This window comes from Zonotrichia leucophrys, chromosome Z (genome assembly GCF_028769735.1).
Source record: "Zonotrichia leucophrys gambelii isolate GWCS_2022_RI chromosome Z, RI_Zleu_2.0, whole genome shotgun sequence".
Taxonomy (NCBI): Eukaryota; Metazoa; Chordata; class Aves; order Passeriformes; family Passerellidae; genus Zonotrichia; species Zonotrichia leucophrys.
Window position 1 is genome coordinate 4,546,027 of NC_088200.1, and position 25,015 is coordinate 4,571,041.

Sequence of the window (25,015 nt, forward strand, 5' to 3'; positions counted from 1 at the left end):
AACTGATTCACAAATACCAGTCAGATTCACATTCAAATAGGTCCCTCTTATCTTTATAACTGGGAAGGATTTCTTCGTGACTTAAAATGTTATTTAAAAAAACGCATGACTATTAGAGCACCCTTTGAAGAGAGCCACACATTTATGAAGACCTAATTACATTATTGATCATAAAAACCAGATTCATTATGAACTCAACATGTGGCACAAAAGTAATTTCATGAGTGGTGTTATTCCAGCATCAAGTAAACTGAGAAGTGAAAATCCTTGCAAAAAGACAGCAGTTACAAAAATAATCCTCTAGTGTGCCATGTCTCAGCAAGTGAGATTAAAAAGACAAAACAGAACACCTCAAGACTGTAACCTGCAAAGGTTTTTTTATTAGAGTGAAGAATATATAATCACTGTACAGAAAACATTTAGAGTTCAAGCGTGAAATACTGAACTGTGCATTCCCATTGCTGAGCCTGTTAGTAATCATTTAATTGGCTGCCCACAGCTGGGGTAACTTATCAGTACTTAAAAACACTTTGTAAGCAGGCAAAAAATGACTGTCCATTCTAAATGATAACATTGCCTAAGGCAGGAAATAAAGTATCATAGAATTACATTTAAAACTTATTCAGGGAACAGAGTGGGTGGGGAGGGACAGGAGAGGATTAACATAGTTTTGTGAGGGGTTTTTCTGCACCAAGAAACTGTAGCCTCCCTGCTTTAGCTTTGTATCTACTTCTGTTTTTAAATAAGAAAATATATTAACACGTACAAGAATTCATCATTAAATCCAACCTCTTCCAGTTGTCTTTGGCTTGAGAGGAAGTTGCTTACTTCAATCTTTGAGGCTCCCAAGGATGGTACAAACAATGATATTCCTTTAAAAAAATGGTTGGTTTTAAACCTTTAATGAACAGAGATTCAAAAAGCTTCTCTACCTTCTGAGTTCTCAGTTCTTCACACTATTAAATCTGCAGCTTTTGCCTTCCAAAACTTTTGGTTAAGTCCACAAGGGCTTGAGAAAAGTCTCTGTTTTGTGATTTTGCTTGTTTCCACCATGAGCAGGCAAAAAGCTTATTTTCTCCAGTACTGAAGGAAAAGAAAAGAAAAAAACACAACAGCACAGAGATTACTCAATCTGCTTTACTCTCAAAGAACAAATGCTATGCACAAATTGAACTCTCTGTTTAAAAACATGGTGAAATGTGTAAGGGTAGATGACTTTCACAACCTTTTAAGGGAAAAAGCAGAAGCTAACTCTATATACACCTTTGACAAATTATTTTATCCAATATATACAGTCCTGCTGGTAGACATTCCCTATCTTATTTTGACATCCAGTAGGAAGAAAAACAGAAGCCCTGTGCTGAGGTGCTGCATTCTCTGATGCAGAAGCACTGGGGTTACTGCCAGGAGATACTCTAAATCCATGGAACTTGTACAGCTGAAACTGAGTTTGCTCCTAAGCAGATATCAGCCAAGCATTAATAAACCCCCAAAACTGTACAGTTACAGTTTAGGTGAGACACCCTGTATCCCACAAGCTTTCACTTTTCTAATCACTGCTTACCATTTCAGCCCTGAATACAACTGACTTGATTTGTAAATTTACAAGGGAAATAAAATGTGAAACTAGACACTTCAACTGTAGATTGTTTCCTTCTCTACAGAAATAAATAATGCTGCTAAAATGAAAATGACTCTCCAGGGAGAAATGGCTATCCAGTCTTCATTAGTGTCAACTAAAATTAGCATGCGCCTTTTCCTCCTCTTGAGAACTATGGTACAACACCATTAGCTTATTCTAAATGCTGAATTTATTTACTTTTGAGACAACTTTTTTTTATAACCATTAAGGAGACAGGCAATGCAGGAAAAGGTCTGATAAAATAACAGATTAGAGACACATTAGAAATTAAACTTAAGGCTTCATAACACAGCTGTAAACTAAACACAATTTAGAATATTGTTGTAAAAGAAGAATACTGAGCTGATTCCAAAACATCCAGACTGCTTTATCCAAGAACTTTACTTAATGCAGAGTGACATACAGAACACTGAAAACACCATGGTTACTATAATAACCAGCCTTGTTAAAAAGCTCTTAACTGCTGCAGTAGATTGCGCAGATTCCTCACAGGCCTATTCTGAAGGCAGTAAAAGAATAAATATCTACTGATAAACAAAAAATGTGTTGAACAGCATTTGAAATTAAATACTGTGTGGCATTAGGCCAAATCTGCTGTTTACACTTGTGACTTGTGTCATAACACCTGCGTGGCGTTGGGGTTTTTTCCAGAAAACTTATAATACTATGAAGAACAAGGCCACGGGCAATTCCATGCAGAATTACAGATGAAGGAAGGGAAAGCTTCAATTGGCCATTGAGTAAGATGATCCCTTTACAGCAAATTCACAACCCATTAACTGTTCATTTGTTTAACGATTTGCAGACTCCATGAAGACTACAGCAGCAAATTCTTAAGACTGCCTCGAACAAAAAGATAATGATTTTGACTGATGAAGTAATAAATATTGCTAAGAAGCCTCCCATTTCACCCATAATATACAGAATTGACATTAATTACACTTACTTTTCATTGGATTCTTTTTAAGTATTAAAAAAAATACATTAATAAACCACAGATTCTTAAGACTTGTCAACTGCTGATTAATCTTTGTCCATTGTTTTTGCATCCTCCTCACACTTGCAATCCAGTATCTTTGCAGGAGAAAGCCTGCAAGCCTAAGTTTTTTAGAGTGCAAATAAAGGCAGTAACTAGAACTCCAAAACTAGCATCACATGGAGTCATGAGATGCCTGTAGCACTTGCAAATCAAGACACTTGTTTTTCATTCTAGGCACCAGATGCCCGAAGCAGAAAGGAAAGCTAAAAGCATACAGGTTGCACACTCTGCAGCAGTGCACAAAGATTGCACAGAGCCTCAGGAAAATACCTCTGTGATGAAATTCAGCATGGGCCAGCTGAAGGGGTAAAAACCACAAAATGAGATAACTGTATCAGGCCTACATTAGTGGCTGTCACATCTGCTAATTTGGTGTCCAAAGTGTAATACACCAGTGGGCTTGCACATTAACCCCCAAAAATATGAATGGAAGATGCAATCAGTGCCTGCTGGAATGTGTGTCAGCATTTTGCTTAGAACATCATTCCTGGGAGGCAGAATCACAGAATGGGTTGGTTGGAAGGGATCTTAAAGACCAACTAATCCTAGACCCTATTCCATAGGCAGGGAGACCCTCCACTAGACCAGGTTGCTCAGAGCCCAATCCCACAGAAACCTGGAATAACATTCTTGGGTACTTTTAAATATTCTGAACAAATCTGTTCTGTTATTTTAAAACCAGGGACGAAAGATCAAGCAAAACAAGCCTGAATGGAAAAGGAAAAGGTCACCTGAATCCAACCTGTAATACACTTTCACAAATGCAGTAACAATTATCTGGGAGAGTGTGGCAGTCACCTCAGGCCAATGAAGTAAAAAGGCACGTCTTAAAAAAAAAGTGACTGTCAGTATGTAATGAAAAGAGAAGTCTACACACATACTGGACAAACTTAAACCTTCAACCTTGAATATTTCTAATAGCTTTTACTTTTTTTATTTGAACCCTAAGGCAGATGCCAGGCATTTTTCACTTTGTCTTATGAAATTCCCATTCTCCATCCAAAGTTCAAAGTAATCCATAGTGAATGACAACAAATTTTGCATCATTTCCATATAATTACACTTCCTTCTTTTACATCTCATAAAACATTACCTTAATTAAATATACACATAAATGGAAATTACATTATTTATTCTCATCCTGCTCTACAGTGCAATTCTTCAAAATAAAAACTAAGTTTGAAGAAAAGAACAGATGCTTTTTAGCAAAATAGATAGCCATAAGAATAGTTCTCCACAGTTCATACCAGAACTTGACTGGCCTTTTGAAGAAAAAATCAGTTAAAAATCAGGATAATGACTGGCTTTTCAGAGCAGTTCAATTTTTTCTCCTAATTCCATTTCTTGTCATGGTCTAATACTTAAGGAAAATAGTGTAATGTCTCAAATCCATGATAAACACAAACTAAATGTCAGACGGTTTTAAGGAAAAAAAAAAAGAACTGGAAATTCAAAGCAGAAATGCTTTTGTAAACACAGTTTTATTTAACACGGGAATCAAGTATTTTATTGTCTTAGTGTGTATTGTAGTAATACAGCACAGAATAAAAGATGTTGGGGTAAACACATCATTCTTCATAGAGGGTATATTGTAAAAACAAAAATAACAGAGCCAAGAATCTATTGTCACCCAGATTATCACCAAGAAGGGTCCTGTAAGGTCTTCCTGGACCCTTTCTGTTCCAGTCTGAACAATCCCAGCTCTCTCAGACTGTCTCCCTAAAAGAGGTGCTCCAGCCCTCTGATAACATTTGAAGTGCTCTGGACCTTCTCCAGCAGGTCCCTGTTGTTCCTGTGCTGGGAGCCCAGGGCTGGATGCAGAGCTCCAGGTGGGTCTCAGCAGAGCAGAGCAGAGCAGAGGGGCAGAATCCCCTCCCTGCCCTGCTGCCCACGGGGCTCTGGGTGCAGCCCAGGACACGTTTGGCTCTCTGGGCTGGGAGTGCCATGGCTGGGCCATGTGCAGCCTCTCACCCACAGCGCCCCAAGCCCTTCTGGGCACGGCTGCTCTGGGGCTGCTCATGCCCAGCCTGGATGGGCATCAGAAGTTGGTCCCAGACACCAGACCTTGCATGATTGCTATGGTGCTTCAAAATGTTTTATAGGACCTCTACAAGCTTGTTCTCCAGTCCCTACAACTAGAAGTTTCATCTTGTAGTAAAATGAACTAAAACATCTCACAGTGATGAATCTACCACTCACAACCTCTCAGCTACCACAGAGCCCAGCAGCAGAGAAGAAAACACCTCACCTGTGCAAACTTGTGTATCTGCTCCACGACAGCTGCAAAGAGGGCATGGACACTCTCATCAATTAGACTCTGCATGTAATGGACAGCTTCTTCATCAGACAGGTCCAGACGAAACTTGTCCTGCACCTGGAATGGGAGCAGAAATGGCTAAAATTAGCTCAGTGGTTAAAAACATGCATTATTCTATCAATGTATACAGAAGCAGACACAGTCATTTTGGCAGTTTAGTGAAGAATCTCTCTCTTACTTCTAAGCTACAGATTCTTGGAAATGTACAATGTTATTTAAAACAGCTATTTAAAGTCCTCTAATAAAAAATAGTATTTAAACAAGCTAGAAACAATCCCCTAATTCAAACCAGTAATTTCAAAGCTCAAGGTCAAAAAGTCCAGAGAAGCACTTAGAAATACAAGTTTAAGCAGGATTGAAATCCTATGAGAAAAAGAGGTAATATTCAATATTCTGTAGAGAATGAAATGCTGCTTGACAAAAAGCACAGAACTTCACCTATTAAATACAAATTTGGAAGAGTCTGGATGATCCCAATAATTTTAGAAAGGATGTAATACTTGTTACTCTAAACCTACTTTCAGGTTAACATTTGTCTTAAAAAAACTCTAAGTGGAGTTAAGTAAAAAATGAGCAGTTAAGAATACAGAATAGGAAGAAAGTCAGCAAATCAACTGTGCTAAAACTGACCTTTCTATGTAAGTGAGAATTTCTTTAACTGTATCCACAGGCCAAGAACACTTGCTTGGAGACACTGCTACCCCTTACATGGTTTTTTCTTTTGACAATAACGTTGTACCAGTAACACATTCTGTTTAGTACTTATGACTTGCACATGAGTTAAAATCTGAATGCTCTGAATGCACAATAATTAAGAATACAGGAATACCTGTATTTTCCAATTTCTGTCTTGGCAATGCCAAGAACATCTGTGAAGAGGCAGTAGATGCCTTTCAGTGACTTCCAACTAATTCAAAGAAAATAGTTCAGAACTGATCCAAATTCCCCTAACATACTGGAGGCCCAGCCCTAACTCCACTGAACCTGGTTTTATCCTTTTCCTCCCTGAAGTCTCTTCTGATGAGCCTAGATCCTACCACTGCCTAAGCAACACTATGGCCATCATTTAAAGTACTAGTTACCTTGCAAAGTAGTGCTGGCAACAGAATTTAAATTGGCCAGCAAATTCACATTAGTTGTGGAAGATTTATTGCTGCCATGTAGTCATATGCTTTATTCTCATAAAGATAAATCTCAAGCAATTCAAGCTCTTGTGGAGCTTGAGTATTTCAGCCTCTTGCATAATGAACTAGGTAAAATGGTATCAAACAATCTCTTTTACCCTATCTTTATGCCAAGTCAGAATGTTTCACATCCTAGGTAAGTTGTTTCAATGATTAATTGTCCTGTTTAACAACTGTGACCTATTTGCTATCTGAATTTGTCCAATTTCCATCTCAAACAGTTGAGCTCATTAAAACTTTTTATATTAAAGAGCTGCCAATGAGAAATCTCTCATGTAGGCAAATATCAAATGATTTGTTTCTTAACCTTCTCATGGCTGCGACTGTAAGACACAGTTAAGTCTTTTCTAAACATTTTCCCTGAATTCACTATTTTTAGCTGGTGACAAAAATGTGAGCCAAATTATTTCAACCATTTTCACAATAAGGTTGAATTTGTGAGGTGATACCACCTTCATGTCCTAATTTGTATGCTTTCCATGCACCAAGAACACCACATACTCATCAACAGCCCTCTTTATGACAGCAAAAATGCTCCAAGATTTCAGTTGAGTGTTAACTGAATTCAGTTTTGCATATAACTCTGTGTTCCTTTCAAAGGTAATATATTCCAAAATAGTGCCCTTCAGCACTGTAATAAAAAGCCTAAGCTAGCCAGCACAGTATGGAAAAATTATAGAATTGTAGAAGCCTTTAGGTTGCAAAAGAGTTCTATAAACATAAAGTTTCTTCATTCAAAATAACCATTATAACTCTGTTGCCAATATGTTTGAAGTAAGTATAAAGTAGTTTTTTCTCAACTTCCTCTCAAAAAAATGTTTGATCAATATGAAAGAATGGATTAAGCCAAAAAAGTTCAAACTTTCAATTAAACATGTTACCAGTGAGAGATTCAGCAGATTATTCTAAGAAGTTCTTGTTATGAAGAACTTTCATCTTCATAACAAACAAGAGAAGGAAGTTTATTAACTCCTACATCAGACGTTTTAGACAGTGAATGACGCACACAGTAGAATCCAACGGAATTTAATGGACTACTCACATGCTTGCAATTATGCAAAAGCTTAAATGCATCCCCAAATTACAGCAGAGATTTCTTTCACATCTAGTTTAGTGCTCACAAAAAAGGTAATGTTAATGAGAATTCATCAAAATCACTAGCTCCACTTTAAAAAAAAAAAAAAAACAACAAAAAAACCCCACCGTAACATTCTTTTCCACAAGTTTAGTAATCAAATACTTTGGCAATCCTCTAATTTGCTCACAGAAGACCTTCTCAGAATTTCTGCAGTTAGTAATATTTAAGATGCAGTTTCATTCCACAGAATGAATGACTAATTAAACCCACCTCCCACAAAACACACTGGGCACACTGAATATGTGCAAAGAAATTCACCCATGGTTAGATCTCGCAATCAGTTCACAATTAACAGAAGGATCAAATGATGCCCAGTGTTGAGTCTGTGCCTTAAAGTTTTTCAGCCCTGCATTAAAACTGATTGCTGAAACTTAAATGAGAAGAAATAAGGCAAAATTACAATTTACCTCTTGAGCTGCAACAGCAGCAACAAGATTAATACACACTGACTTACAGCTACTGTAGGAAAGCAACAGTAATGCTTATCTGAAATCTCTCGAGTTCCAATGTGGGATGAGTTCTAAAAGCTTGACAGTTTCTCACAGATGAGGTCAACAGGAAGAGATTTTTGCATGGTGTTAAAAACAGAGCTGAATTCGGGGGGAAATTCTGATGAGCTATACCATTATCTCATTTTACACACTTATGAATGATGACCATAATGAAGGCATCAAAGACGACCCACCTGAAGACTTAGAGCTCTCACTTTGATACTTAAATCAAGTGCATTGTTATAGTTCAGGATTTGTAAAACAGAGAAAAAAGAAGCTTGATGAATCTAATTGAACTTTTGCTTTGATTCCAGAAAATGAAACATTAAACTCCATTTGATATACAAATACTCTTTTGAAATATTAAATCTCAAGAGGACAACTTGAATGTTCCAAGGATGAAGAGGCTGAATAAGTAAGAACAGTCTACCAAGATACTGACTTTCAACTTGAAACTAAATTAAAGTTGTCCACTTCCTATCTCCCTGAACAGAGAATAGTTTAGTATTAAAATCTACAACAAGAGGATTGAAGTTTGTAAGGAAATTCTGTCAGCTACCCTGATACTGTGCCTGTTTTTCAATTGACAAAAGTTAAAAGGGGAAAAGAATACCAAGGACAGTTCAGAAGAAAATATGGGGGAGTGAGGGTGTGGGCACAAGCATTTAAGTGTAATTTACTTGTGCCTCAACTGCTGATAATGAGAAAAGAAGGGAATCATCACTTACAGCAGAATCACACCAGAGAACTTAGCAAGACAGCAAGTCAGAGAAGGGGAAAAAACCTTTTACAGGAACAAAAAAAAAAAGAAAAACTACTTCACATCATGATTATCCCAAAAATCTAACACACAGAGGAAGAGCACAACAGCTATCAGAATAACAGTCAATGTTAACTGATTGTAAACTCGGAACTCCGTTCTTTTCCTTGAATTGTCTTCAAGGAGAACTAAAATGAGTACGGTTTAGAAAATAGCATCAAAGATGTCCTATGAAGCTAATTTCACAGAAAACTTAGAAAACACACAGTAAGCCTCACAGAGCTGTGTAAAGTAGAAAAAAAAAAGGATGACAAAAAGAAGAGATGAAATAGTCAAGAAAACACTAATCATCTTATTAAGAACAGTAGTAAAAGATCTGAGAAAATGGGCAGGCCTGGGTTTTCATTCAGTTGAATGAACCTCCAAGTTTAACCTTCTGCCTTTGGCTATTTTGTGTTTGGAAGTGTGAAGGGCTCAGGATTAAGAAACTGTAAGAAAACACAGGTGGGAGAGTACTACTGTGGGTAAGTGCACTTCCCTGCAGAGTTCCAAGACTCACCTGACCTTCACCTTTTGTTCTCGAAGCACAAGACTGCCCTCTCCCTTCCACTAAAGAGGAGATTTGTGTGGACTTGTTATGTCCTCAAATCAGACTTACTGTACAATATAGACCACAGTTACCATATTAAACTCAGGGATTTTTCACTAGCAAGCATCTTCTCACTTGTAAAACATTACCAGAAATGGATGAGGTACTTAGCACTCAGGGTTAAGACAAACTGGAAATTCTGTGGAAACTTTTATAATCTTCAGGGCAGCTCCCAAATCCGTATTTCATGGATACTAATAGCTCTGTTTTTCAGAATTACTGGTGGTATTAATGTATTGTAAGGTGACATATAAGATGTACGTATGAGAACTCTTTGTTAATCCTGTTTAGTTTTCAGACAAATTATAAATCAGGCATTCTGAAGACTAGTGGGTGCTCTAGTATTTGTTCTTCCAGCAACATTAGGCAACACTGCTTATGTTTCATACAATTTTATCACACTAGCATGGGACTACGCATTGCAACTTCAGTTGCTTTAAAGAGAAACTTCAGTGTCCTTTTCCAATGCCTCACAATATATACTGGATGTAAGCACTACTAAAATGAGACAGAGAACAATTAACAGCAAAAAAATAACAAAAAAGGAAAAAATGTATTTTTTTAAAAAATATTTTTATTGTTTTGCCTTATAATTATTACATTAGTTAGCATCCAATATTCATGTGGCAGAAATTGGCACCAGGTGCTTGGCTTAATCCTTATCACATTTCATCTTTTTCAGTAAATGCTTTGCTCCTATTCCTGTTGCTTACAGTCCAAACAATGCACACCACAAACTATTCAGATGCTTTATTTGCATGAAAAACTTCATTTGAGAGACTATTCTGACAAAAGTCTTTGTTTCCATGGGTTCAATTTGAACAAAATGTGCTTTCTAAATAAGCCCATGTAGGCTTCTCTAATTTTTTTTTTTAATAGAAGACAAGAAAGATGTTAGTGAATATCTCTAAACTGAACTTCTGCGAGAATTGGGGTTTTAGCCACTATGGTACTCTGTTCCAGCTCAGAATTTCATCATACTGGCCAAAAACTTACAATCAACTAGAGACTGATAAAAAGAAACAAGAGCACAAGAGTATTCTCACACTTGGTTCATGTTTTGGTGTTTACTCCAACTTCTGTATTTTTTCAATATTTTGAAATTAATTAATATGCATGAAAAATCAACAGCCTAGAAACAAAAAACCTGGGTGTGCAGCTGCAGTGTCATTACCCAAATGGACAGAGAGAGGAACGTTTGCCGAAGCACAATCAGCTCAGTGGCAATGTGACACTTTTACAAAGCATAAACCTCCCTGGAGCAGTAAGAAAATACTGCTGAAACAAAGAGCCTCTTATCAAGCAGAAGTGACTTTACTTCTGTAAATTTCCTACTGGCATTAAAAAACCTCTAGGAAGATTTCCTAGTACCACCTTTTAACAAATACTGCTGGTTTTGATATCCACTGCCTAAAAAGGCTTATCAAGCTCCAGCTTAGAAAGTCCTTTCCATCTCAGGAACTTGTGAACTAAGTCTCAATTATCCTTTGGATGACTGGAGAGCACAGGGGAGGGGAAAAGCAGTGTAAGTTTTACTACAAGCCAGATGGAAAAAAACTGAACAATTAGCTCAGGTTTAGAAACAAGGTAGCTCAGAAAATATCTGTACCTCCAGTCACATCTCTTCTTCAGTTTTTATACCTGTAGAATAAAAATAATTTACTCGGACATATTTAATGTTAAAGAAAAAAACATATCTGCTCTTTTTGCTAGTTTCCAAAAAAATTAGACTGACCATTTTCTTATCAAGGGGGGTGAGCCCCCATCAGTGTAGGGTGCTCTCAGTACTACAGCCCACAGAGAAACAACTTTCCTCTCTTATGATTTTATCCTTTTTTGTGTCTATCCAAAGGTAGTACCAAAATGAATGGGGGTTCTTTCACAAACAGCAGTTAAGCTCCTGCTTATGGGAACCAGGTATTTCTGCTTTCTGTGTTCACAATAACCTCGCCTATAACGCAGCATCTTTGCAGCACCTTCTTTAATCAATGGACATCTGAAACAGAGCTCAGTCAATTAGACACTGTCCTTTAAAGCCTGCTGAGTCCTTTGTCTGCCAATGAATCATTGGTCCCTGATGATTTCTCATTTAAAGGTCAAATCTGCTATGAAGGACAGATAGAAACCATCTGGCTTTCCAGTAGAAAAATAAAAAGCTTTTTTTGTTAGGAGGTGACAATGCTGAATCCATTAGCCACATCTGAAGAGTGATGGTGCACCTCTTCCTTACGCAAAACTGGCTACATAATTGACTCCAGATTTTAGTCATTACTACTTAGAATTTATAGCAGTAGCTAATTTTACAATGCCCAACAATTAGCAATTAGCACTGCAGCTGTGCTGGAAATGGAAAAGCAAGGAGCAATGGCAGGGAAAAAAGTGAGTGTAGCGATATCTTCATTGTATTATTAGTTATACATTGACAAGTCAATATAATGATTTCAGCCCAGTCTTTTTCCTGAAATCTGAGAAATGGAAAAGCATATGTGAAGAGTGCAAAATTTAAAGGCAATTATCTCAGAGGCCAAAGAAAGGGAGACACAAACTGAAGATAATACTCTGCTACTTTTCAATTTAATTCCATTTTGTGACATTTTTGAGCCAGGTTTTCAGAAAAGCCTAAATCAGAGATTGGCAGTAGGAGATGAACCATGAGATGAAGCACACTATACTGACAGCTTTCATTATAAACAGTATGAAGAAGACAAAAGAAGATGAAAGGATCAAACAGACAACTAATTTTAAGCTTTGTAGTTACTTTTTTTTGGTCAAAACTGACAAGCTTTTTACCATAAAACTAAACACCAAGAATCTGAAAAGGGTTTCTCCAGGTTTGAGGGTGGAGACAAATTTCGTGCAGTTGGTAATCCCTGTTTTCCAGGTTTTCCTATGGGGAAAGCAGTGATCAATACCGGAGTGAGGGAAGTGAATCAGTACCACAAGCTGTTCTTCCAACTGGGAAGTCCTAACCTATTTTTCTATAAATGCCTGGTAAACTCACTGAGTGAGACTGTGTATACCCACTGCAAGCAGACAGCTGGTTCATAAACCAGTTTTCCATATGATCTTCAAGAACAGTTGTGAAACTTCAAACAGAGCTTTGTTTGTTTTCAGGTCAATGCTGACTCACTTATTTTCAGTCCAATTTGAACTGTGAGAATGCATGATTAAGGTCAGCACTGATTTAATGTCTGAAAAAAAATGCTATGCAAAGCAAGTCAGAACATACTGCCAAATTCTGATGTGCTCTAAATTTGTACATTCAGGTGAAACCATAATTAGTTTCTGTTTCTTTTCATGCTAGTAGGAAAAAATTATCGTCATTGCCATCTTTCTCTGTTAAGTACATGAGTAGTCTGCTCTCTTTTGGTACAAGAAGATTGTTAAAGCTCCTTCAGGGAGGACAGGAACAGAGCACCCAGATGTGCTTACACCATCCTGCGCCAATAAATCGCGTAAATTTTACAGAATGTTGTATATGACAAAAGCTACTGTTCCAATTTCGCCTTCCCTCAATCAGTGTTTCTCCCAAGACATTTCATAACTTTTGGACAGAAACAATGCTTGGACAATATACCTTCTGTTAGATTTTAAGCTTGATTATACAATTGCATTCTGTCAGTGAGCTCCCTGGGATGTCCCACCGTTATTAGATGGTAGAGGATAATTTGGGGAAAAAAACCCCAAAACAGTCTGCCTTTGTTATTCAGATTAGTAGTTATAGTTTTTAGGAATATTTTCCACACTCAGATTTTTCTAGAAAGTCTCATTCAACATATCAATATGAAATTCTTAAAAGAAAAAGCAATCAAATCTCACAGAAGAGGACATGTTTCACCAAAGTTTCCTTATGATCTTACTTGGTTTCCTTCTATGATTAAAACTAAGAAACTCCTTCCAACATCTCTTAACTATGCTCACTAATAAGCATCCCATTATCAAGCACCAATACACTACAAGAAATGACAAGAGACAATACAACAAATAAAGACATGGAAAATAAAAGTAGTGTTCTTCATTTTATTTCAACTTATTTTATTCCAGCCATCACTACCATATGGCAGGTGCAAATTTTAGTTTTATTTAGAATATGTGCATGATTACTAACATCAAACCTTCATTCTGGCTCTAAGGCCATACAGATTATCTGCTGAAAGTTTAGAAAAGGGGAACACAAAAACTATTTCTGAATGCAGATATGACACTCTTCTGTAACCAGCAGGCAGACACTTCCTGCAAAGCACCTTCCTGCCTACTGGTGGGACAGGATATCCCTTTGTGAGAGACAAAGATTAGACTGGGAGTTCAGCTACCATCTAACATGGCAATGCTTTCACTTTGAGGAAGCAAAATTGTGGCCATTAAAGAAAAGTCCTTCTTTAGCAATAACCTTTAGAATGATTCATGCCTACTCCATAACAGCAGTATAGCTACACCTACCGAAAAGTTCCAGTATCAAAGATCTTTATGCCAAACAAATTGTTTGACAAAATAATTGCAGTGTAGTATTTCAACAGGCATTATAAAATATACAATATATATACTACTTCAGTAAGCATTCCTCTGTGTTACAAAAAAGGAAGTTACTCTCCTTGCAGTTTAATCATCAAACTAGTATTCAGACTAATCCAAACTGAAATACAGGTAAGCTACCTTGTTGCCTGTAAGCCCAGAGCCTGACTGGCTCCAGGCCCCTAAAGCAAAAGAAGGGCTCTACAGAAAAGTGAGCACAAGTGCTGCAAGGAAATGCTGGCTATGAACTTCACCTCTACTCTTCACCAGGGCACCTTCTTAAAAACAGAAACATTTGTAAATCTCCAACTTTGTCTTCTGTGAAAGTGATACCCTGGTTGAAATGGCTATTGACTTGTCTCACACATCAAAGGTAATTTAATTTTGCAGGTCAGTCCAAAATGGATCTTTACCTAATTTGAGTCTGTTGAAATATATATAGATTTTTTGTTAAAGCTTTAAGGAAAAAAATAAAAATCAATGGAGATGCTGAAAGCATTTATTCAATTTTTCTACAACAAGGTACAGTATTACCTTGTTAAATGACTGAATCAACTTGCCACTCAACCCAAGAGAAGCAAGGCACATTGTTCCTTTTTCTATTAGTTCTAACAAAGCTTCTACCTGATTTCAGGTGGGCTAATGGGTATTTAATACTCCGAACAAGTTTTCTAGCACATTATTAAAAAAAAAAAAGCCAAACGACAATGACCTACTTACTGTTATACAACAGGTTAAGATGATACTGATCCTAGTCTATTTAAAGCTATTTTCTGGTTTATCTTTTTAAAATAGAAAAATGAAAAATTGAGAACTAAAGAAAAAAATTACTTTCACAGGAGCTTTGAACATTGTCATAAGCATCCAGCAGATCATAATAACAAACAACTGCTTAATGGGAGGCTCCTCTGCTTACCTACTCTTTAGGGATCCTGGGATGTTGTATTATTTTTGCACAAATTTAAGGAGTGCATTTAAAGGATAACTTTGAACCAAACAGAGCAAACTGTCAACAGGATTCAGAAACAGCTGAGCTGTCAGAAAAACCCAAAAGTTTATATAAGATAACAAAACTTGAGAGAGCTGAACAATTTAGCTATCTTCCTGACAATACCTTACTGTGCGTGTTTTGTTTTTGTTTTTGTTTTTGTTTTTGTTTTTTTTTTAAGGAACCAGAACACTCTAAAATAACTTAAAAGAACCCAGGGAAGTAGAATCTTTCCTTCTCAAAGTGATTTGCATTCCTTATCAGAAACATTTGCCTTACTGCTTCAGTTCTGTCTGCTTTCACATTTTAAAGCCTCTGTGAATGGACAGCCTGCCGTCTCCCATGAGGGTAAAAATCACAGTTCACTGAGCTGCACCAGTGTCAGAGCGCAGGATCCTAACAACTAATTGCTGCATTTAATCTAACTGTGATCTGTCACATAACAACTAAGCTCGTGTTCTTTTCATGCAATGAAAGCACTGTTATTTCTACTTTGTAATGGAATTTAGAAGCAACCACATGGATCTAATTCAGAGCTCAGGTGGTCAAAGTGTGCTCCAGTAATGCCACAGTTGTGGCTTTGATCCCACAAGGACCATTCACTTAACAGCTGGACTTCATAATCCCTGTGGGTCCTTTCCAACCCAGAATACTCTGTGATTCTGAACTTCCTTTTAGATTTTGCTGTCTTGCATGATCTACAGATGTATGCAATACTGTTATGCTTCACATAATCTTGATTTTTAATTATTGTACATAAGTGAACTGTAACATACTTCTCAGCTGTACAACAGACCTTCTGGCTTTCAATTCTGTACCTTGATTTGTTAAGTCAATAAAATTATATTGGGAATTTACAGTGAGTAGAAGAGTTTTGAAAGAGTCTGAAATACTAACTATTGCTATATTAAAATAATTCTTTACAAGTATTTCACAGAACTCAACATTATATTATCATTAATTACTGAAAGCATATACCCTTGGACAGCATTAATGGAGAGTTTTCTGCCAAAAATGCAACACCAAGATGCTATTAAGAAACAAGGATATTGCATGTTGATAAGAAGCAAGCATAAGAAGACTCTTAGTAAAAAATATCAGAGCTCACAAGAACTGATTCAAGGCAAGGATGAACAACATTGTCACACAAGCAGTGTCCTAGTGGAAGTAGCCCATGGCAGGGGGATGGAATAAGATCATCTTTAAAATCTCTTCCAGCCCAAGCCATTCTGGGATTCTGTGATCAAAGGACAGGGAATTCTCGACCAGTAATAAGTAAGATTAAAATGCATCATAAGTCTCAAACTTACTGGTGCAAACATCAAAGAAAACAGCACTTCTGAAGTTCAGTGAAACCACTGGTTTGAGCTCCTGATGACCGTTTCAGTAAAGCACAAACTTACCCGAAATAAGCCCCATTCTACCTTCAGATTTTACTAGATTTATGGTGCATTTATCAGTAGACTTTGCAATCTAAAAGATCTTCCCCCTCCTTACTGTATCACTCATGTTTCCAAAGGGTAGACAGAGCCAAATATATCTTCTTTATAAAGATTAAATTCTTAAGACAGAACTAGCATTCTGTTGGGAAGGTCTCTTCCTTGCAAAGAAGGTGTCTGTACAAAAGTGTAGTTACTTCCAGAGCTTGGAAGGTATTGAACCATTTCAGTTGCTTACTTTAGGCTTTGATCTCCCAAGTTCTATGTAAGTAGCCTACCCAATCTGTAGGGCATTTAGGGACAGAGGTGAGGTTCAAGTATCAAGTATTAATAAGCAGAAATAATTTGCTGTCATTTTCTCAGGAACACAGTTGAGTGGAGGGAACACTGTCACCTTTACCACAAAACATAGCACTTGTGACTAGCTCAGCTTCCTGGATATGAAACTGAACAGCTGCAAGAACTCTTTGTATTGATTTGAAACCAAGAAACTCTAAATAGAAATGCCTGGATCCTTGAAGAGAAAAGGAAAAATCTGTGCAAGTCACAATTTAGTTTTCTTTAAGGAAATTATATTAGAACATGAAATATTTATTTGAAGATTCTGAATCTCTTCTAAAATAACTTCTTGAAAACAGTGAAGAACAGCCTATCTGAGAGACAATCCACAGCTAATTTCCATTGGACACACAGGCTCCACAAAGTCTTTTGGAGAATTAAAACAGATAGCCCTTCACTATAAATCAGATTATAAAAAACCCAGCATTTGTCTAAAATGTAAGTGTAATGAAATCCAGATGGAGATGTATCCTGTATTTTTCATGTCAACTACTGCTCCAACACCAAATGGAGAAGAATAACTTGAGCTGGTATAAAGGACAAAGTTAGAATTACAGGACAAAAGTCTGCCTTCCCAAGAAACAAAAATTTCTCATTCATGAAGATATACCAGCCTACTGGTATTAGACCTTCAGTATACTGGTTTTTTAACTAGAAGAAGACTGTTTTTATAAAACCATCCATGTCTTAAAGGTTTCTAGACTAGCTGGGACAATCTTTCATGATACAGTCAGTGTTGACTGCTTCACTTCTAAGTTTGATAAGGTGGAAAAAACACTCTTTTTAGCTAAAGTTCCCATTGGAACAGAGTGCTGGAGCAGAGTGTGCAGCATTACAGGGATGATGAAAAGGCATTCTGTATTCACAGGCACATGTGCTAAGTGTTCTCCAACTTCAGTGAAGAAAGGAATTGCTAAAAGCTTATAAAACAGGAGCAAGTATTTTCAGGTGAGACACAAATAAGTCATCATCACAAGTGACAGAAAATTTTGTAATGAGATGTCCTGGGTCACTGAAAGACAATGAAAGCTTCACAATTACCTTTTTTACAGTCTTGTCAGGTTCAAGAGCAATATCTGGAATGTTGGCATCCACCATGAGGGAAAATAAATTCAAGATCAAGTTGGAATACCTAAGCAGAAGAGCAAATTAGGTAAAACATCTTGTAAACTGTACAAAAGTCATTTTGTAAACAATTTAAGAACTCATCATCATCTTACAAAGAACTGTCAATGCTTCAGAGATCCATTTTTAGTACTAATTTGGAAGTATTTATGTTAAAGAACACGAGATACTGACATACACTATCAAAGTTTAAACTTCAAAATCTCTTAAACTGTCAAAATGGAATAAAATGCTCTGATTTTGTTACAGTTTTCTAAAATCATCAGAACATTTACTCAGAGACACATGAAATATAAACTATGATTTAATGTATTTTAAGTTATAATGCCATTTTCTACCTCTTTTATGATAAACATACGCTAGAATACTGATGCAAAGGTTATTTTTTATTATTAAGTGATACAGCAGTATGATATTTATTTAAACAGGTGAAGTCTTCATAAGTACAAAAAATTATTTTTCCAATCACTGCAAGGGCTTTTGACATAATGAGTTAAATATTTAACCAGATCCAAGTCTTCAGTTCCTCAATTAAGCTCCAGTAACAGTGGTAGCACAGTACACTTAGGAAGTACAAATACAAAAGTCATCTATAGCCATTAAAAGACAAATCAGAGAACAGTTTTCGGCTTTAAAATAGTTTTGGAAACATTCATGAGTATTTGTTTTAAAGAACACCATTTTGCCCTTGCAGAAAATTAGCTCTCAGTTTCTTTTTTAGAGGATAACTTTCAAGCTGTTCAGCAAAAACTGGAACTCCCCTTCCTCTGCAAAAAGATCTAATTCCCTTTAGGATACAAAACATGTTACTGACTTCACCATTTGAAATATTGCTTTGCTAAGAGAATCAGGAGCTTCACAGTTGAGAGCAAACGAATTCTTAGCAGCAAAACTTGTTTATTAGGAACCTGCTGAATATATATCGGCTTACAATTGCAAGGAGTGCAAAGTATTTCAGCTAAACAAAACGTCTTCACAGCTGTATTTTACAAAGTAAATACTGCTCAAAAAAGACATCTCTCTAGATAAACTTAGTTCCAACAAAACCACTTGACACTTTATTATTATCTGGAACTAACACTACCTAATACATTCCAATATAAGTTTTAAAACATTATAAGAAAAGCACTAAAATCAACTGTTTGGCTAGAAATCTTCAGTGTCTTATTTCTTTCAGAAGTTTTACTTCACTTCCCCAAGGGCAGAGAGCTGGAGTTAGGAAAATGACTTTTATGGCAAATTAAAAGAAAAGATGCAAAGTTAACTCTACCATTCTGTTTCAGGTCTGGCTAAGAAATATGGCAGTCAGGTTGGTCTGCTCCTAGGAACAGATACTACAGATTTTAATCAATTTTTCTTCCACTTGCCTGAAACTAGATTTCCTTTAACACATACTTAAATGTTACAGGCACATGCTCTGAAGTCTCCTCCTAGATTACTAGTACCTTCTGTCAGTAGTTTTCCCTTCAAACTGACAGAGAATCCACAGTCTCAGAGTCCCTTTTGCTCTTCAACCACGTAGAGGATAACAGCTTATAAGCACTACAGGTTATTGGAGCTATTTATGTGATGGAGGCTTGTAAAAAAAGATTTTAAAGGTCTAGGGATCATTGTTAGATGCCAGTTAAGAGACAGTTCTGTTCCATACAATGAAGTCTTGTGATTCTTGAGGAGTAAGATCACCCAAAGATACTCATTTGGGGGGAAAAAAACATCAAGAAAAAGTAATCTGCAGGGGGACTATGGAGTGGAAAAAACACTAAAAATTAAGGAAGAATTGCTCACTATAGTATTTGCAGATCTGTCCTCTGCCCCTCACCCCAACATTTTGATAACTCAGTAATCAACTGCAAACCTTCTTACAGGCAACATCTTTGTAATCCACAAGGATTACAGCGGGGGAATTGACAGCCCAAACTCATCTGAGAGGAGAGATTTTGCTGAATCACCTGAGTTAGAAGCCTGACTTGTAAAAAAACAAACACTGTTATCAAGCAAGGTATATCACTCATCTTTGACATCTACATTACAAAGGCCCCTGGGATGGCTGACATCCATCCACAGCCAGAACAAAATCTGAGCCAGGTTTTCCTGTTCTTAAGGAGGTTTAAGGAAATACCTAAACTAAAATCTAAATCCTTCTCACATTACTCTTTGCTTTCTTCAAACTCAGTACAAATTAACTTATAAAATCAATGAGGATTCAGCTGCACTGAAGGGTGATTAACTTCTGTTTTGAACATGAAGTACTGTTAAAGAAATTCAACATGAAAATTCTACTTCTACATAAAAAAGGTCTCATATATCAAGAAACAAATCCACATCAGACAAAAGGTCAAATTCTCATTACTGTGTTTTCTGAGACCAGTAACTTTTGTTTTCAATTAGTTAATACCTCAAACATCTGCTTGATCCTAAGCATTCCTTTATTTATTTTTTCAATATTTACCAGACCCTTTGCATACAGATGTCCTAAACCAATCAAATATTTAGGGTGTTGGCTTTACAATACTCTACCAAATATGAAGCTACAGACACCCACTATAAAGACAAGGACAGGAAGGTATACAGTTATCTGCAGTCCCAAATCAAGGCCCTGCTGATCTTAGTCAATAAGTCAAAATTCCTAAGTTTAAAATGCTTTAAGGATGCTACCTTTCTTTCAGTGGAACATGGGACCCCCCATGACAAAATTATCTTCTCAAGAGCATGAATATTCCCTAATCATTGTCATGTCATAGTCAGCTGTAATAAATTATGGCATTTATTCTTCCCAAAGTATTTCTTTGCAGTCCAAACTCAGTGAATATGGACCTGATCCTACCCAGGTTCACTTCTGCTCTTCTCTCTTCACCATCAAATCCCAGCTTTTAGAACACTATCCAGACACTGCACTACAATCTTTCCAAAGGAGCAGCACTTCCCAAGGGCCATCACAGCTTTCCTTTTATTGCACAGTGTTTCCATTCAGATCTGGACTGCAGCCTCAGTCACTAAACAAAGAACAGACTGGGGAAAAAACTACTCCAGCCAATTAAACTACCTCACCCACGCAGAGAAAAAAATCTTAGCCCAAACTACAGCTTCTGTCCCTACTCCAACTTACCTACTACTCCTCTGCCCTTTCCTATGCCCAGTAACTCAAACTGAACACCTTCTCACAGGATTAATGCAGGGGAAACCCTTACCTGGAAGGAACAAAACAATGTAGAGCCATTTTCACTCTGGAAAAAAATCTGAAATGCTCTGACTGATACCCTGCTGTCATAAATTGCCCAGAGAGGGTGCAGAGTCTGCCCCAGTGGAGATATTCCAGAACATTTAGAACATAAGCCTGTGCCATGTGCTCTGGGATGACCCCCCAGGAGGAGGGAGGTGGGACTCATGAACCATTTTGTCATACTATGGAACCTGCTGAAGATGTGTAAGCAGGAAATTCTTGATGGAAAGGAAATGCTGACATGTAGCAGGATTTAAACATCTTTAAACAGGCTCAACATGTATAACGAAAGCAAAAGAGGCTGCTACAGCCCAAGTCCTGCTGACAGCCACAATTTGCCCTGCAACACATTCACAGTGCAGCAGCTGCTCCTTCACTACAGCACTGCTGACAAAGACACTTGACTGATTACACTATTACTAAGAAAGCAGAAAGCATCTCCTTATTCCTACTCCCTAAGAAAAGCCCCAAACTAAAGAACATACAGTAAGGATCATATGCCAAACTGTTTACAACCAGAAACAATGGACATAACTATTCCTTCACTTGTAACTTTAAAATTCCTTGTATTTTTTTTTTTTCATTATGCAACATCCATTCCACTAGGAATCCTGATACGCCAAGATACAGTACTTGAAATATATAAAGAATTAGTTATTCCTCAGGGAAATAAAGAACTAAAATAAAGCATAATCTGATGGAGATGACAGTTTGCATTTTGTCTTAGCTATCAGAGGTTATGATTTCATACTACTTGGCCAGAAAATCTGTCTGTGAATGGGTTTCTGTCAATATGCAGAACTGCTAGAACTAAAGTGTTCCACAACCAATTATTCTTTTTTAACAAGTAATCTTAATTATTTTTAGTTCTAGCTGCTTAAAATAATTGTTGCAGTAATTTTAATATTATCATACAGTATTGTTGTTGAAAGCCTTAAGGGTATTTATCTAGAACCATGTAAAAATATTTTCCAATAAAATGAGCAAATATTGGCAATACTATAATTACAACTACAATTCCAGACATTAAAAATAAAACCATCTTGATTTACAGTTTAGTTCTATACCCAAATTACCATTATACTACACACATTTAATGATGATCCTTGTAGCAAATCATTACATAAATTAATTCAATGAATAATCCTTCATTGACACAACAGACCTTTCCACTGAAACAGCTAGGTTTAAACAAAAACAACTCAAGTATATGACAAATAAACACAGCATTACAAAACAGCTTTAAGCAAAGTTCAGAAGTTGGACTGTTCTCTGAAGCCACAAATATTGCTTGCTGACAACACGCACTATTTTTTCAAATTGTTGAATGGCTTTTTAACACATTAATAAATTCAGTTCCTAGACCAACTCCTTAATCTTCCTCCTTTTATCAACTGAAGAACTACCTGCAGCATTTTATTTTGTAACACCGGCTGCTTTCCATAGTCCAGGTACTTTTCACATAAGCTTACCATATTAACAATTTCTTACACATACTTGAAAGTTTCCATTAGGTAATCTTTGATATTAAAATGAAAATCTTTCCTCTTCATTGAAGATGTGCTAAATCCCTAGACAGAGCAGGAGTGCTTACCTGTCCTCTCTTCAAACAGAACAAAATTCAGCTACTTGGCTCAGAAAATTAACAGGTAAATAATATAGTCACTGCAAAGAAATGAAGCTGATTCTAAATGTAAAAGAAAGGTCTGTTGGATCATAGACACCAGAGTCTATAAAGAGTTTTTAGCTGCCACAATTCTGGGTATTTAAAGAAATTTCTAACGTGCTTGATTGTCACTACAAGTTGCTAATTTTTGTCCCACAGGAGCTGAACTGAACTAAGCATATGTGTGTGTCATCTTCAAGCCAAAGAATTTGATCATCACTAATTTAAACTGGAGGAGAATCAAGCAGCAAATGAGTAATGACTTAAATTAAAATGACAGTTCCTTGATCATCAATAATCAGAGGAAAAGAAGCTTAAGGGCAAAAACATACCCCAAAAGAAATATAATTTAATAACCCACTTGAGTTATGAAATGAAGCTATTTAAGTTATTAAACAAGCAAAATTGAGGGCTTTAACTGGAACAATTACATTCACCCTCCACAATTACACCAACACTGTGATGTTTTCATTCCTTTGTTTCACACAAATTCTTTTGCTCTCATTTAAACAAGCTTTGAATTTTCAACAGAAACATTTCAGCAATTCATTCACTGGTGTCCTCTCCTGCTTTAGGGTGGCTCTCAAGGGCTGTGCCATGAGCCCAGTGCTGTTACCTGCGGAGGTGGAGAAAGGCTGTGTAGCACTGCTTGCGGAACTCCTGGTACTGCTCACTCTGGGTGCCTCCCATGCCTTCCACCATCTCCTTGTTCAGCTTCATCGGGGGAGGAAGGGGCTTGGGGTCCCGGCCCAAAATATAACCAAAGTCAATGTGAAACAGTTTACCTGTAGAAGAAGGAAAGACAAACACTGTGCATAATAAAAGTTCTTGGTGCAAATCTTAAAAAAATAGAATTATTAAGAAGATAGCACGCAGCTCCCAGAAAGTTTTCTGTAAGGTTTATAACAGTATATTTTTTATCTTCAGCTGTTAACTGGAAATTATGGTTTTAAAGGAAAAAGCGGATTTAAAATTCAAGCTTTTTTGATTTTTAAACAAGTGGAGTATATTCACAAAGACTGTACCAATACTGAAACTGGTTAGTAGATATTAAATGCACAGTTTACACAATGGATACTACTAATTCTTAACTCCTTTATAATTTTTCAGCAAATTTAAACATTAATACTTAAAGCAGTGCCATGTGTATTTCGCATTGGCATGAAATATGGTAAATTTAACATACAACTAATATAACAAAGAAAAAGTAAGACTCACAATCCTATAAACAACCTTTCAAAGTCACTGAACACCAAAGATGAGTTCAATGCTGCTTCAAAAGTCTTTGGAGTTGTTCCAATAGAGACAGAAATTATCAGTGGTTTTGAAATACACTGAAGAAACATCACTACAACTTCAAATTTGAAACTGGATTTCAAATCCACCAAAAAGTTTGTCATACCCTTTTTCAGTACTAAAATGAATTGCCTCACTTTATCACTATGTTTCCATTGTCAGTTCAAGTGACTGCATTTAAAACACCTTGCAGCAATAACAAAATCTTGTATATGCCTCCTCTCTTGAAATGCTCAAGGCAACTGCCCTTCCTATCAACAGCCTGCCATGCTGCTCGCCATAAAGCTCACACACTGACTGGGGAGAATGCAGAGTGCTCCCTTCCAAAATCACTGAACTACACATGAGATGTTATTGGTGGCAGAATGAACAACTGAACTTCCCTTGGTAAACCTCAGTTTACCAGCAACTTCAAAAAACCTAAAATATTTAGATTAACTGAAGAATAAATATATTATAAATGCACAAAAAATGTGCTAATAGAAATAAAAGTAAAATAACTCATAATTCCTAGGTAGCCATTTTTTTAGGAATAATCTTGACTCAGTTAAATACTGTCTGTGTTAAGCAGAAAAACATTTCTCAATGTGTGCTGCAAATGTATTTTCAGTTTGGAATGTGTAATTTAAGCAATGACTTGAGCCATACCACAGCTATATTACAAAAAGATGGTGAGACTGCAGATATGCATGCAGATACAAGATAGAAGATCTTTTAAACAAGAAGGCAGAAAATTATTAGCATGATTGTTATCTAGATAAACACAGCACAGAAGATAGAGTCTTGCCTCAGAATTATGAACTGAGCAGCATTAAAGACAGGGGTGTATTTGCCTTTGGGTATTTTGTGTATTCATTTTAAGATTTCATAAGATTAGGTTCTCAGTGCTTTTGGAAAAAAAAATGTAGCAGTCATATTTTTCAGTTAATCACCTGTCTTTGACTGTTTCATTGAATAATAATGTAGTATCAATAGAAAAGGCTTTTTGAGATCTGTCATAAGCATTCTTCTTCAATCCAAGAAACTAATTCCATGACAATCCAATTTCAAAGACAGAGGCAAAGTATTTGCTGACTGATAAATGCCATAACCATTACATCCTGCATAACTAATTGTGCTATTAAAAATAAACATTCCTTCGATATATTCTAACCGGTCTGATAAAGGAGATTCTTTTAGAGCTTCTTTTTGTACACCAAATTTTTGAACC

General features: G+C 36.6%; 1 protein-coding gene across 1 annotated transcript in view; it reads right to left on the reverse strand.

The window, feature by feature from the left end:
* Positions 1-358: 358 nt before the first annotated feature.
* The window catches only part of PIK3C3 (phosphatidylinositol 3-kinase catalytic subunit type 3), a 66,460-nt gene continuing 41,803 nt past the window's right edge, over positions 359-25,015 (reverse strand). The window contains exons 22-25 of the mRNA XM_064735544.1: positions 23,126-23,294; positions 17,540-17,630; positions 4,930-5,055; positions 359-1,083 (exon numbers count right to left, since the gene is read on the reverse strand). Of these exons, the coding sequence (XP_064591614.1) occupies positions 1,069-1,083; positions 4,930-5,055; positions 17,540-17,630; positions 23,126-23,294 (401 nt within the window). The 3' untranslated portion in view covers positions 359-1,068. The remainder of the gene's footprint in view (positions 1,084-4,929; positions 5,056-17,539; positions 17,631-23,125; positions 23,295-25,015) is intronic.